The sequence below is a fragment of the Acinonyx jubatus genome, chromosome D1 (assembly GCF_027475565.1).
Source record: "Acinonyx jubatus isolate Ajub_Pintada_27869175 chromosome D1, VMU_Ajub_asm_v1.0, whole genome shotgun sequence".
In the NCBI taxonomy this organism is placed as follows: domain Eukaryota; kingdom Metazoa; phylum Chordata; class Mammalia; order Carnivora; family Felidae; genus Acinonyx; species Acinonyx jubatus.
Genome location: NC_069390.1, coordinates 52,977,736 through 52,994,461, shown reverse-complemented (window position 1 = coordinate 52,994,461; position 16,726 = coordinate 52,977,736). Strand labels below are relative to the sequence as shown.

Here is a 16,726-nt window from a genome sequence, read left to right as displayed (position 1 = left end):
AAGAGTGATATAAGATGCAAAGTTTGGTCATAGTAGGCATGGAGCTGGGCAGGAGTGGCCTGGGAAATTGAAGTAGGGACCAAACTGGGCATGAGGCAGAGGAAACATCCAGGGGTACCACAACCACTTGCTAGTTCAGTGGTTCACCAAAGCACTCATACAATTCAACAGAAAGTTATACTCACGGCTAAGATTTGACATAGCAAAGGACACTGTGCAGGAACAGCAGGAAAAAGGTGTCCATTGTGACGTCAAGAGAGGCCACATACAGGCTTCCAACTGTTTCTTCTCTTTCTGCAAGGGTCACTGTAGCCACAAACCTCAGGGACACATGAGAGATGCCTCTGTCCAGAGAAGCCTGCTTGAGTTATGGAGTCCAGTGTTATTAAAGCAAGCCAGTTACATAGGTACATATCTGTTGCATGACCAGTGTGTGTAGACCCCAAACCAGGCAACAGGACACATGATAAATTCTATATTTGTCTAACATATGCTACCAACCTGGTTCATATTGAACTACTGCTTTGGCATACATAATAACACTACTACTCAGTAACTATGTGAACATTCCAGAGAATTATTTTTAGAGTTTGGTCAAGGACCACTCATGAACATGTCTACAGAGATATGCAAGAACTGAGTAAAATGGATCTGTTGCATTAACTCTTTTCTTGCAGGGATCTTCTGTGCATTTGCAGGAGTATGTCGTGACCATGACCACACTGAACATGGGTCGGAAATGTTTTCATTCAGCATGTGTGAAATATGAATAATTTTTAATGTGACCTAAACATAATTCTAATCCTAGATGACAAAATACAAAAAAGACTAGAAATATTAAATCAAAACTAGGTGGATTCCCATTGTGGATCCTTAAGTGACAAGGAGGATATTTAAGGAAGAGAATATAGCTGGAACAATTGTAATAATTTGCTAGAGAGACAGCAGGTGGTTAAGTAAGAAGGTCATTTATTTTAGGGCATGGAGCATATAATCAGTGACAAAAATTTTGAGCTAGAAAATTATCAAAAAATAATAGTGGTAGCTGTGAGTAAAGACTAACCTGCAAGTGAAGAGGAGCAATGGAAAAGTTTAAATGAGTGCGCAACATAATCTTTAGATTTTGAGAGCTATTTTCAGTTCTGCTTGGAGTTGTTTGAGAATGAAGACAGGGAAGCCAACTAGCAGGATGGCTACATGATCTACTTAATCATTAAGGTCTAAACTGAGGCAGGAGGAGTGGAAATGTAAAAGTGGTGAAAAATATTAAGAGAGTGAAATCTACAATATTGATAAGGGATTGGAAATTACAAGTGAGGGAAAGTGAGAACCATGTGTGGCACTTGGTCTGCATTTTTGGCTGGAGTGAGGGAGTAAAGGGAAATGCCACCCACATACATGGAGAACACAAAAGTGGAAGCAGGAAGAAGTAGCAATCGAGGTTGGAGCAGAATGAGTAAGTTCTTCTTTGGCCTTGTTGAGTTTAAGATTTCCATGTAGCATACAAAGGGAATTATCCCAGAGTGACATGTGAACATATCTGAAATTCAGGAGGGACGCTGAGTTTGAGATTGATATGGCAACATTCATATTCCGGGGGTTAGCAAAAGAAGTGAAAACAGAAAATGCAAGGAGTCAAATTATTCAGAGAGATCAGAGAATAAGCAGAAATGAGGGGTGTTAGAGAAGCCAAAAAGTACAGATATTGAATAACAAGTGAGTGGTCAACAGTGTCAATAATTGATGAGAGGTCCAGGGCTGAAAAGGCAGATTTGAAATACGTTATTTGATTTGTTATTTAGATTTCTTGATGACTTTTGCCCAAGCAATTTCAATAGAATTGTAGAGGCAAAATTTTGTTATAATGGCGTTGAAGAGGAAATGATTTCTACTTCAGTTAAATTGTTGGCAACTATGTTGTTTGAGGATGCATACTTAAATAGCCCCACTATAAAGAAAAACAATGAAATGAACAGTACAAAAGTCAGCATACTGGTTTAATGCGCTGACAGTGGTGAGGTTATGTTCAGGAAAGGCTGCAGAGAAAATTTAGGTGTTGATAACTTATTATTTCATTCCTTAGGTGATATTTATACAGATGCTCATTTAATAAAAATTTATTGAATTGCACATTTATTTCAGTGCAACTTTCTATATGTACTTTATATTCCACCATAAAATATATTTAAATTTGACAAGGAGGAGCAAATTAAGACAATTAATGAATATTTTTCAAGTAGCTTATTTATGCCAAAAAATTTTATTGAAGTGAATTTTATTGAAGTGAATATTATTGAATGGAAGTCAAGGGATGAGATAAGAGTCTTATATGAATAAGGATAGCATGTATAATGAAATTACCCCAGAAGTTTTCTTACAGAGATTGGGGTTGAGTCTGACAATGTTATGGAGATGGGAAGTATTTGCAGAATTCTAGAAACCCCTGCAATACTATTAATGATATTATGTAGGTAAAGCAAGAGGCAGAATTACCTGGAGGAACTGAATTTCTGGAGCTCCCTTTTATCTCCTAAACAACACAGGAATCTTTACATCAGTGAAAATAAATATATCCAAATAACATGTAACTATATGGGCAAATCTCAAAAGCATACATTTGTGACAAAGAATAGTGATTTTTTTTTTTGGAGAAGATTTAAAACAGTGCTATAAAGCACATACATGCATATCACATACACTTTTGTGTATGCTTGTTATATACACACACATCCATTTAACATAATAAAACATGGAAAAGAAAGATAAGGAACAGAGTAAAATTGTATGATTAATTTGGATATTGAGTTTAACATCTATGATTCAGAGAGATGCAAAGAAATTTTGCCTTTATTGTAATTTGTTTTACTTAAAACATTCTGACTCAATTGAGGCAAAATATTATAATTCAATAGAACCATATAGAAATTGTATGGCTTCTGTATGTTTTTTGTATTATTGTTTGCATCTTTTCATCCTTGAAGCATTTCATAATAATCATAATAATAATATAAACAAAAGGGGAAAGAGAGTAAGGTGGATGGCAAGATGGAGTGTTTCAGATAATAAAAGAAACACATTTAGAGATGGACATGTTTGACCATCTTTGAATAAAAGAGATTACATTCTTTTTCTAATATTGGAAGGAAGAATTTTGATGGCATTTCTAGATATAGATTCTTTTATGTATGTGAAAGTGAAGAAAGGGTCTGGTGTGAAGCATAAGTGACTGGAAGAAAGTTGCAGGTATTTGAAATGGCAAGTGTGGATCATGAAAAATGTCACCGAGGGTTTCAAAAATATGCATCCAGACACTGAAAAACCAAATGAATTGAAGATCATTAATTTGTAGCCATTACAGTATGAAAACTCTAGTGTTATTCTTAGGGAGAACTCAAAAGCACAGATGTAAGACTAGAAAATACAAAATATTTAAATTGATTCCAAAGTTAAGTTTACAGTTGAAAAGTATTAAAAGAAAAAAAAATGAGTGCTGATGGAGCTTTTCCTGGAATATGTGTGGTCCATAGTGAATAGGAAAGTCAATGATAAAATGATGGCTGTCCTGGACTTAGGGAAAGTGAGGGATTTGGGACTAAAGATCTCAAGCCCAAAGTCCAAATGCGGTGAAGTCAAGGAGTGAACATTCTTGAAAGACAGAATATGATACTACAGATTGACATACTGGATTTAAACATTATACTTTTTCCAAATGATGATGATTTTTAGAGTGTGGCAAGAGAAGTTTCGTACGTCCAATATAGGTAGAGATTGTTGGTATTGTAAATTTCATGATTTTATAGTTTTTTTAAATAGCAATATTAGATATTCACTTGTTTGCTTCTTTCCTTTACTCCCTACTTCAACAACAATATCATCAATAAAACAAAGCACTATGCAAGCAAGAACTTTGCTTAATTCATATTATATCTTCAGCTCCTCAAAAAGTCAAGGATAAAGTAGGTATTCACTAAAAAGTTAACACCATGTCAAGGTATAGATACAGATGATAAGACCAAGTACTTTGTTCACTCTGTCCAAGATGAACTATAAGACTATAAACTTCTCTGACTAAAATATATGAACCAGTGGACAAAGAAATAATGCAAATAGTTCATTATTTCAGATTTTTATTTCCTGAATAAATTTTATTGTTCAATGTACATTTGTTCAAATCATAGAATAGAAACAGTTTTAAAAGTTACCCAAACCAATATACTGTATAATTCAGAAGAGTCAAACAGAATCTTTGTGGGCTTTTAGAATATCAGCAGCTCTTTGCTTTCATGAAGCATTCTTTCTCTCTTAGGATCGTGCTCATTTATGTTGTAAATGTGACTTGGGATTCTCCTGGTCTTCTTTTGGTGAAGAGTTTCTGAATTTTATCTCGTATCTGCTTGGTTTTCGCTACATACACAACAGGGTTCATCACAGGGGGAATGAGAAAATGCATGTTAGCCATGGTCACGTAGATACATGAGGGAAGTTTGGGGCCGAAGCGGTGCAGTATGGACAGGCAGATCATGGGTGTGAAAAAGAGAATCACAGCACAGATGTGGGAAATGCAGGTGTTGAGAGCCTTGAGACGGCCACCATAGGATGCAATGCTCAGTACAGTTTTAAGTATCAGGACATATGAAAAGAGGATGAAGAGAAAATCAAGTCCCATAGTGGATAGCACCACAAACAGTCCAAAGATGCTGTTGATCCTGGTGTTGGAACAAGAGAGCTTTATGATATCAGGATGCAGGCAGTAGGAATGAGATAATACATTGGAATCACAGAAGCACAGCGTCCTCAAGAGGATGGGGAGAGGCACCTGCACAGTGAATGTTCGCACTAGAATGGCCAAACCTATCCTGGCAATTACACCGTTGGTGAGAATGGAAGAATAGTGCAATGGACGAGAAATGGCCACATAGCGGTCAAAGGCCATTGCCAGTATGATAGCTGACTCAAAATCCTGGAAGGTGTGAATAAAAAACATTTGGGTGAAGCAAGCAGAGAAGGTGAGCTCTCGGGCATCCAGCCAGAAGATCCCCAGCGTTGTGGGGAAAGTGAAGAGGGACAGACCCAGATCAGAGACAGCTAGCATGGCCAGGAAGAGATACATAGGCACATGGAGGGTCTGGTCCTTGCAGATAACTGTCATGATGGTCATGTTGCTCACCAAGGTAATGAAGAACATGGCACAGAAGGGTATGGAGATCCAGATGTGCACAGCCTCCAGCCCAGGTATGCCTGTCACCACAAAGGTGGAGACAGTGGATGTGGTGCTATTGGTGGGCAATATAATGCCAGAAGTGCATGCCTTTCCTAGAACAAAATTTATTGACTCAGTCACAGATGTTAAAATTTGACTTGAACCTTTGACAACTCATAATACACCTTACTTTAAATTGACCCTGAGTTGTCTCTAATATGAGATTAAATGCTGTTTCCCAACAGAGCATCTAAGCCTCTAGACTAACAAACAAGACCTGCTTTTTTTGATCAAATTCCCTAGATATTGTAGCTTTATGAAGGAAAAATGAAGACAAAAAAGTATCATTGGTATTTAGTTTATCTAAGTACTTTAACTGATATAATGTTTGTTATAAATAAATAAATAATAAAAAATCCAAAGTATATGATCTGTTCAAGTAAATTTCTTTTAAAAATCCATGCAAATTCATACTTGTTACTGTAATTACAGTGGTACATTCCTGGGTATTTCTTACTGCCTTAGACTACCTTGATCCATATTAGACAAAGCTACTTAAACTGTAGTTCTTGGCACATTTTGATATCCTATTATTTCTCCAGTGAGATGAGTGCAGAAATTTAAATAAACCTTTGATTTAAAGGTTTATTTTAAAGCCTGGGTGGCTCAGTCGGTTAAGCATCTGACTTCAACTCAGGTCATGATCTCTCAGTTTGTGAGTTTGAGCGCTGCAGTGGGCTCTGTGCTGACGGCTCAGAGCTTGGAGCCTGCTTTGGATTCTGTGCCTCCCTCTCTCTCTGCCTCTCCCTGCTCCCTGTCTGTCTCAAAAATAAATAATAATTTTAAAAAGCTAAAAATAATAAAAAAGTAAAATAAATCTTTAGAAACTTTTGCATTAATTGACATAATGTATCTATGCTTTAATTTAAATAATTTAATTTAATAATACTAATTATTATTAGTATATAATAATAGGGTTATTATTGCATGTATTTTTCATTTCATTTCCATTAAACATAATTTTAGTTATATTTATGAAAGTATTTGGTGATTGCAAAATTTTAAGTATACCTTCACTCCATAGGTTATGAAGCACTGTTTCATGATAATTCATTGTTGAATATAAATGTGTTTTTTTTTCAATTGAACATGAACAAAAACAGCAAGAATTTAGTTCTATATATTTAAAAATACTAAAATTTTGAACAAATTGTTTAATTTTTTTAATGTTTATTTATTTTTGAGATAGAGACAGAGTGCAATCTGGGGAGGGGCAGAGAGAGAGAGGGAGAAACAGAATCTGAAGCAGGCTCCAGGCTCTGAGCTGTCAGCACAGAGCCTGATGAGGGGCTTGAACTCACGAACTGTGACATCATAACCTGAGCCGAAGTCGAAGTGATTGAGCCACCCTGGTGTCCCTAGATTGCTTAATTAAAAAAAAAAATCATGTTCATGGTTATGTTTGACCATGTTTGACCAAAGTATTGTAAATATTTTGAATTTTAATTAAAAAGATCTAGAGATATTTTGCATAGTTACTATGTACTTGTGTAAGCAAACAGTTCATTTTTAATGATGATAACAAAATGTTATACAATGCCTATTTTATTGACTTAATTCAATATAGGTATGGTTATTTATTCATCCAAATATTCAATAAATATCAATTATTTTTCTCCATATTCTTATTGGCTCTAAGCTTGAAGATTATAACAAAGATCTAGGAAAGTAAAATTAGCAACTTCTTTGAAGAAGTGACAAGCTTATTTAATAATCAACAAAATGCACAGTATGTCAGAGATGAGACCGTTTTCATAGTCTTCATTACCAAAACTTATTTATTTAAATAAAACAATGAATCTTGTGATACACTGAATCTCTTTCCCACAGACAGCAAAGTACACATTTTTATGAGTTCATCTCTCACCAGATTCTGTTTTTATGGAACTACATAGACATTGCATTTATACTTATATACCCTTCCTATCGTAGCAGTTATCTCACAATGACAATAAGCCATACAAATATTTGCACGTATGCCTTTCCCAACCCCTCATCTACCCTCACTCACCAATGTCATCCTTGGTATCATTTGTGGGCCTTTGTAGAGATGTGCACTTCTAAATCATCATTCCCTGGGTGGAGCTGATGGGCCTTAGCTGTGGTGGCCTGAGTATTTCCCAGCTGTTCCTATTTGAATTCTCCCTTAAGTCTAATCTTTGGTCAGATTAAGAGTCTCAGATAAAATAATAATGTTTTTTTTTTAAGTTTTTCTATAAAGTCTGACTACCTAACTTGGTTGGCATTGTGGGTAAGAAGCTGGAAGATCCAGCCCATTTGTCTCTGCTTCCATTTGACAGGTTAGTGAATTTTTCAAAATCTCAATTCAAGTCAATTTGGATCAGACTTTTAGAAATACTAACAAGGGATTCACTAGATTTCTATGCATTGTGTTTAAAAATTACAAAAATTGGAATTATCTTCAAGAGGCTTTATTAGTATTTTTTTTAATCTTGAGTTTTGTTTTAAAAGATAGAGAATGGAGGTAGAATGGCTAGAAAACTCACTCTTTGTTGGGTAAAACTCATTCTGCTTAGTCAAATCATTGCACCTTCCAACATTAAGGGTCTGGTGCCATGTTTATTCACAATGCCTTTTATTATGCATGGGTTTTGCAAAGCATTTTCAGAATCCAGAGTCTACACTTGTTGTTTTCAAAGGATGTTCATGTTTAGATATGAGGCTGAATCTCATGGTCGGTGTAAACATAGGCATGGGTAGTTGTGCACTTCTCTAGTTCAGGAATACGTTAAACCCACTCACTTTTCTTTGGCTCAGTAGCATTGTCCAACTGTTTCAGGTTCTTGAGGGAAAACAAATTAGAGATACTTTCATAGAAAGAAACACCTCTAGATTCCTGTAGTTCCTCATGTTACAGGCTAGAGTGTCTATACTCACTAATTTATCCATAGTCTCTTTGCTCTTAGTCTTTTCCAAATGCAAGTAAACAATATCTTCTCTCTTACCTGACATCTCAAGGTAGAGTGTTTGCTAAAGTCCTGCAGGGGCAGCTTTCTCTTCCATGTCCAAAATCAAGAGTCCTATGACTTGGTTTGAGCTTCTTTATTATTCATGCAGCTATCTCACGAGGATATAATCTCCTAGGAAGCCCCAGTCTCTTCTTGATTTATTTATTTTGAAAGTTTTAATTTATTTATTTTAAGAGAGAGGGAGCATGCACACATGGGAAGTGCAGAGAGAGAGACGGAGAGAGAAAATCCAAAGCAGGCTCCACACTGTCAGCACAGAGCCCGATGCAGGGCTTGACCCCACGAAATGTGAGATCATGATCTGAGCCATAATCAAGAGTCTGACAGTCAATTGACTGAGCCACCAGGTGCCACTTTTCTTGATTTAAAGTCCATTCTTCATTGTTTCCTAGGGAAGCTCCAGAAATAGCCCAAGTACTGGGTACTTTTTTTGCATCAGGTTAATTGAAAGCCTCTCATTAAGTCTTGGTGTCATCTCATTTCACTCTGAAGCGAATTGTTTTAATGTAGTATCTACATCTTGGGATTGTTCATGTCTTCTACAATATATTTTGAGATTTCTCAAAATTTAATTGCTTCACAGACATCTGTTTGAATTCTGCTATTGTTCCATTTATACTGTATGTTTCAGAAACCCTATAGAATATATGTAGAAATTACCTTGGAATTCTGAAATTATAAACTATATAAACTTTCCCATCATCATTCCACACTACCCCTACACACACCATGCACCTTACACATAACTGCATGTCAAGGACCTTTTTTGTCATGTAGTTTCACATAAACATATGGACTTTCAGGCTAGCAGAATGCACAGATTCAATGGCATTCAACAGGAGTAGTCAAACTTCCACAAGTTCCACAAAATAGCATTAGACCCTCCTTGTGATGAATCATGTTAAGGAATTAAAAAAAAAACACTTTTATGTGTCTTTTATTATTTACCTTCTCACATAAAAAGCCATATATTCTTCTCACTTCAATTAGCAAATCATGTTCAGTTTGAACAAGCTGAAATTCAAATATATTAATTTATCGAACCCCCCCGTCAGACAACTAATATGTAGCCAATCTAGGATTCAAAGGTAATTCATGGTCCCCAGCATGTTCTCCCTTTATCAAAATATACTTCAAAAATAACATCAAAGTTATAATTTTTATAAACCTGACTTGTAATGATAAAGTATCTTTTCTCTGATGAAAAATGTTTTATTTCCCCTTCTATGGAAGAAAAGCAATCATAATGGAAATCACTTAAGTGCAAAATTGGTTGATCAGCTATCTCCACTGATTCTTCTTGTCCTGATATTCTATATTCATAATATAGATGTGAATTGAAGCCACTAATATATATAAATAAAATACCACTGAGAATGATATATTACCCAAAGTAGCTTCCTATTTCCCTGGGTGTTTTTGTCATTATTATTTTTTTAATTTAAAGATAGAAATATTGAAATATAGATTATAATTAATAATCCTTTACTCATTAAAATTTTTTGTGTGACTTAGATTAAAATAAAATAGGTAGTTTCCTGTCTACTCAAAGTTGTGAAGACCTATGACCTTTGAGAAAAAGTATAAGTTAAATGTGGGACTGGGAACCAGAGAAAGAGGTCTTGCATAAATGATTCCTAACATGTGAGGACAGATTCTTAGATGAGGTGTTCAAACTGAAAGTTCAGTCACCTCCAGGAAAAAGAATATTTCTTTTTTTGTATTCTCCTGTTGATTTGTCAGATATATCAAGGCCCAACACAGAGAAGGCGTTACATAAATCTTACATTAGTATTAACAGATCCAGCAATATGCTATTTATTGAAGATATGCATTGAACAACTTTGTGTGTTAATGTGTTAATGACAGTAGCTGTATTCTTGAGATATAGCTGTGAGAAATGACTATATAAAATGTCATTATGGAATTCATCAATTTAACGTCTCAGGAGCCTTTGAGAATAACTAAAGATAATACATATAAAGATGTGTAGAATCTCAGAGTACTAGGTAGTATACACCATTTAACTCCAGCTTTACTAAATGTAAAAATTCCTACTATTCCTATCAGTGAAATGGCAAACAGAACCAAGAACACCTGAATAAACACAGAACATATCCAGACTGTGAACTGAGAATACTTATGTCAACTCTCTTACTTGTGCAGGAACACTTTTGCACAAGGAATTAAAGATGTAAAACAGCAAATAAACCCATCCTTTGTTTTATTAAATTCCTGAAAATAAATTTATTCAAATAATCAATAGGCAATCTGGGCAAATGGAAATTATTTGAGAGAAATTGATTGCTCACATAGAAAAACAGCTTAGGTCCTTTATCAAACGACAGTTTATTTATCAAGATGGCTTTCACTTTCCATACCACATTATTTCTATCCTAAACTATTATGCCATGAGATTTATATATTGCCATTCAGTTCCAACCTTCAAAAAGATATCTCAGATCTTGGGTCCGGATCCCAAAACCCTAGAAATATCCCAACCTGACCACTTTCTTCTGAAGTACTACTGGAAATATGTCAAAGTAGTGTTCTCTATTAGTTCAATTCGTAAGTTATGGATCTAGTTTATACTTGGTGTCCTACCATGGCTTAAGACCCCATAATTCATGAATCTCCTGCTTGGAGATATCCAAGATGCAACATGAGGTAAACCTCATGTTGTGCCTGGTCTCCACTTCTTAACACCGAGTTTCAAATTACTGAGATTATATTTCATCATGAATAAGGAACACTTGCTTTTATGCAATCCTTTCACATTTGCTTCCGTTGGTGCAAATTTGCCTTATTAATAGACATACTTTTGTTTGTCTTTCTGTTGTTATTGCTAATTTGTGTGTTTAAGAAGTTTCACGTGGGTGAAGGCAAATCCACAACTTGGTGTCAACTCTGTCCTTGAGATGGCTCCAAGGACTGATGAAGACAGAAGGCCTCCACAGTACAGCAGACTTAAAGGAGCAATTTTGCCTTGAGTGACCAAAAGGATTAGGAGAACTTGTCTCAGCTCTTTTCCTGTTTACCATGGGAATCTGGTTGGGGGAGAGAGAGCTCTTCTTTTAATGTTCTATCTGCCAGGAATTGCATATTTATTAAATCTTCAGTTTAGATAGCCAGTAACTAAGGACCCAAGACACCAGGTGCATGAACAATTTAATTTCCCAAGTATTATCAGGCATGTATTGATTTGTCTCATTCCAAGTGTTTTCCTCTCCATGACAGATTACGCATCTTAACTGTAGCTGTGCCAAAACTCTCATTAGTGCGCCTGTCTTTTCAAATGCCATATTTATACCAAATATAATTTATAATGACTTTGGCCTCTTTGGGAAAGTCTCAGTGTGAAAAATTGTCTATTTGAGAAGTGCCCTAAAATAAAAAAGAAGTAAAATGTGAACTTGTGACTTGTTTAAAGGAAGCTTCCAAAAGGAATTCAGGCAGGATTGTTAGACTAGGTTATTAGCATAAATAAGTAGACAAAATTTTACAGAGAACTTTAGTTTATGAAAATATGATCTAGTACTCCCATATACATCAATCAGTTGATATATTGGTAGAAATTACAGTTGAAAAGTTTGACTTTGAAAAATTTGAGTTTTACTGTCTAATATTACCCAGAATAATCTTAGATGCAACTATTTTGACACAGTGAAGGCAGAATCACAGTGGAGGCAGGACAAGGATATAAAGACATGAAAAGGTTTTGAGGGTGACTCTGAATGGGGTCCTGGTTTAGAAATTTGGATTTAATGATGTTCCCCAATCAAGTGCCTACATGGACTCAAATTTTCTGAAAAATAGTTTGCCTTTATTTTAAATATAAAGATAGAACTGAGATAATAGGGACTCTAAAAGTATCTATTTGAATATTTTGAAATACGAATTTGAGTAATTTACCAAAGAATTTGCACACATGTCCAATAATACATAACAAAGATCATACCTTACTAATAATCAATATAACAATACAAATTAAGGGAATAACAATACACTTTTTTTTCCCATTTGGTCTAGTATGTTAGGAAATTTAAGAGATTGGCAAGTGTGAAGGAAAAGAAGTCAAATCTTTATACTTCTCTGGATGTATATTTATTTAACATTTTTGAAAGGAAGCTAAACAGGAATTAAATATGTACTAAGATGGTATAATTATTAATATTTGTGAAACATAAGCAGTCTAAAAATCAGAGAGGTGCTTAATATATTACATTCTTATTGTGCAGTATTAAGTATCATTTATTTATTTATTTTTTAAGGAGGCTTCATGCCCAGCATGGAACCCAGTGTAGGGCTTAAACTCATGACCCTGAGATCAAGACTTGAGCTGAGATCAAGAGTGTGACATTTAACCTACTGAGCCACCCAGGGTCCCCAATATGAACTATCTTTTAAAACTCAGAGGGACATTTTTTGTACTGTCATGGAAATATGCCTTTGATAAATCCTTGAGAAAAAAACCCACAAGATATAGAAAGATACAGTCTGAAGTCATGTACTAAATAACTTTAATATATTTTCTTTTTTAAATGTTTCTTTTCTTTTTTTAATGTTTATTTATTTTTGAGACAAAGAGAGAGAACTTGCCCATGTGAGCACACAAGTGGAGAAGGGGCAGAGAGAGATTGGGCAGAGGACCCGAAGCAGAAAGCCTGATGCGGGGCTCGTGAACTTAGAAATCATTACCTGAGTTTAACTTGGATGTTTAACTGACTGAGACACCCAGGCATCCCGAAATTTATTTTATTTTTTATGCAGAAAGATAAAGTTAGACAGTTTTGTTTTGTTAACTCTGGGGAAAATAGTTGTTGCAATAAATTACATGGAAAAAAGTTTTGACAGCATGCAAGTATTTATTTGTATTAAATACTTTTTTCTTTTTAAAAATTTATTTATTTTGAGAAAGAGATAGAGAAAGGCAGAGAGAGAGAAGGAGAGAGGGAAGGGAGAGAATCCCAAGCAGGCTCCATGCTGTCAGCGCAGAGCCCAATGTGGGGCTCAGGAACCCATGAACTGTGAGATCATGACCTGACTCAAAATCAAGAGTGAGATGCTGAACTGACTGAGCCACCCAGGAGCCTCTGTATTAAATACTTTTAAGTAGTTATTATTCTATTTGCTAAGAAGCTTAACATTTCCTAAACAGCCGATCTTGTTTAAACATAGTTCTGGTTTACATGTTTTCACTCCAGCTTGCTTTTCATATAACAAAGGAAGAAATTGCTCAGATCCACTGTGTTCAAATAAAAATGAAAGCTTTTGGTTTCTCCAGGACAAAAAGATGCTCTATGGTGTACAATATCTAAAAGATGCTTCCTCCTTTCTCAGATCCCTTGGGGTGAAAATAAATTTAAGCTTCTTAGCTAGGGGTTGGGAGCCCACAGTGCCTTTTAAATCTCAGCAGAGCTTTCTGGGTACTTGGGAGACCTTCTCTTGTTGGCCTGTAAGCTACCATTAAACAACCAAGCCTTTGAAGTAAAACTGCTTCCGCACACAGAGCTGTGGGGTTTTGTGTCTTCCAGGGAGGGACAGTCCTGCCAACAGACACATGGGAAAGTGAAAAGGCCATTCGCCGTGTAGTAAGTGAAGTATTTCAGAGATAAATAATAGCAACTACCATTGTAAATGTCCTTTCAAGTAAATTGGTTATAATGTTCTTTCAAGTAAACTTATATAATAATAACCAGTTTTCCAAGGTAAAGGGACCCATAGGAATGGCTAGTGTTGAGTTAGGGTATGTGAGATTTGGGGACTAAATTGTTCAGAGAATCCTGTGTTTGATAACCAAACATTTTAAAGTTAACTGTAAGGTTAAAGTCACATGCTTGTTTGAATTTCATCTGTATTTTCTTCTGAGTACTAATTGGTGTAGTCATGATCAATTTAAAGAGTATCTGTTAATGCTACCTGTGCATATTGTGGTTACACAGCTAGTATTAGATTCCTGAATTACATGGACTGCATTTCTTGATTTAATAGCTTTCCCTGGAATCCTGAAACCTGTGTCTCAGGAATATATTTTGCAGCATGAGTTAGATTTGACTCAATCAGCATGTTCTGTTTTTAGGTGCTGTTTTTAGGTTCATGGAGAGAGCAAATGCTTTTGCAAATTTTGGGACTTTTCTCCCCACCTTGTTTAGCAAAAGTGCTTTTCCCAATATAAATGTTGAGTTCATGCCTACTGGTAATAATAGTCATCTTCTTTACAAGTTTCAAGATGAGGATATGTGTTTTGGGAAAATGACCATTTAAAACCAAACTTAGGTGTTCAGATAAAATATAAACTTGACCTGGGTGAAGAGCTGTTCTGCTAATATTTAGAGACTTGTCAGTCTGCAACGTCAATGCTGTATTCATAATACTAAGCTGCCATAATATTCCTGATCTCGGTTCTCTGTAAAGTCGCTATAATTTTGCAGAATTACACAAGGAAGGTTGTTCCTTTGCACAGGAAACATATTTGCTTTTACCCAACTGATGCTTCTTTAGAATCCTCCTTAAATTCAACTGATCATTGGAACCATCTGCAATATCCCTAAGTTAAAATTTATACAGAGTGAAGTAGATATGGATATAAATTTGATATATACCTCTCAATCAGACCTCAACACAGTACTACACAGTGACTTTTGCAAGTTTTGTTTTTCAATTCTGTCAGCATTATAATAAGCTCTTTTACTGTTTTCTGTTTAGTCTTTCTAAATACCCATTAAGAGGTATGATTACCCATATCTTGACTGCAAGGAATATTAGTTCTTCGAAAGGTAAAATGACCGTTGAAATTACATAAGAGGGAAAAGACAAAGCCAATTTTTAAACCATAATAATTTAGTTTCTTTCATAATGCTGTTTTACTTTAATGCTTTACTCCAATGCTTGGAATGATACCTGACAAACAACATTCTTGTTAAAATGTACATAATTGATATAAGGTAGTATGACATGACATGACATGACATGATGTGACATGACATAAAATGACATAGTGTAACTTCAAAGGGGAAGCAGGTAAAATAAAATTTTCCTTTCAGCAGCTGATATAAGAATGGATTTAGAGCTAGATCTTTTCTTACTTTAAGTTTGTTTATTTTTTGAGAGAGAGAGAGATCATGAGCTGGGGAGAGGCAGAGAGAGAGGGAGAGAGAATACCAAGCAGCTCAGAGCCCCATGTGGAGCTCGAACCCATGAACCATGCGATCATGACCAGAACTGAAATCAAGAGTCAGACTCAGTTTAACTGACTGAGACACCCAGGCACCCCAAGCCATATCATTTCTTTAACTAAAAAAATATTTATTATATTCATATATAACATATTATAATATGTAATGTATAGTTACATTATAAATGCATTTATATTTAAATATATTTGAATAATTATATAATTACCTGTGTAAAATATTATAAATAATATTTACATATATGATATATTTATATGTAAAAATAATAATCAAAGAAACAGGGCTAATGGGATGGAATAGAATGAATTATATTCAATTTGTGTTTGAAGCTGGAGTTATAGTAAAACAAGAAGCTTTTATGCTAGTAACTAAGATGCATTCATAACAGATACATGTATGTGAATGACTATATTTATGTATGTGTAATTGCAGGATATTTTTATAATCAGATGTGTTATGTGTTTTTAGCCCACTGCTACCAGGGGCATTTCTCAATTATACATGTTTAAGATAGAGCCTTTAGTAAATCAAAGTGAAACTTTTTTAGAAATTTGTGTAAGAACATAGCTTTTGGTTGGACTTTGAAGGAAAAATACCCCCCCACACACATATATATAACACACTCAATATCCATATATTATTTTGGTGAATTAATATTTATATTAATTAATTTGTTTTCTGATAGAAATTCAAGTACTAGGATCCAGGAAATGTATATTGACTTCACCACTAGTATTTGAAGATGGGCCAGGTATCAGCTATTCTTTAATTTTTTCTAGAATTCTCTTTCTTTTATTCTTTCCTCCCTCTCTTCCTCTTTTTCTCTTCCCTTCTTCTTTCCCTGTATACCACTGTCTTTTTCTGCCTTTCCATCTCTGTTTCTGTTGCCTCTTTTCTTTCTCCAACACATATTTAAGCTCCTCATTGACCTGGAATATTGGTTTGATCAACTTGACCTTACTTTTTTTTTATAATGTATTCAAAAATATAAATAACACATGGGAGAGGTTTGATAGACACACTAGGTAGATACTCTGACCTATATGTATATATAACAGCTTATATATACATATCACTTCTCTCATATACTTTGATTTTTAATAAAATCCATTCATGGTTTTAATATGAAATCTTAGAGTAAAAGAATGTGAGAGTATATTATTTTGTAGAAATATTTTAATATTTCCTAACAATCAGTGTGTGTCCTAGCGAAGTTAATAAGGATTTTTATAATGTTTGCAATTCACTTAGACATACATTTTTATTGAATTGAGTATGATAAA

General features: G+C 34.8%; 2 protein-coding genes across 2 annotated transcripts in view; one reads left to right on the top strand and one right to left on the bottom strand.

Annotated features, from left to right (window-relative positions):
- The window catches only part of LOC106966042 (olfactory receptor 52Z1P-like), an 89,456-nt gene that overhangs the window by 29,896 nt on the left and 42,834 nt on the right, over window positions 1-16,726 (top strand). The gene's annotated exons all lie outside the window — the stretch shown is intronic.
- Window positions 4,319-8,233, bottom strand: LOC106966045 (olfactory receptor 51G2-like). The gene is made up of 2 exons (XM_015062126.3): window positions 8,227-8,233; window positions 4,319-5,313 (listed from the first exon to the last, which is right to left on the bottom strand). Exons 1-2 carry the CDS (start codon window positions 8,231-8,233, stop codon window positions 4,319-4,321), a joined length of 1,002 nt encoding a protein of 333 aa, XP_014917612.2.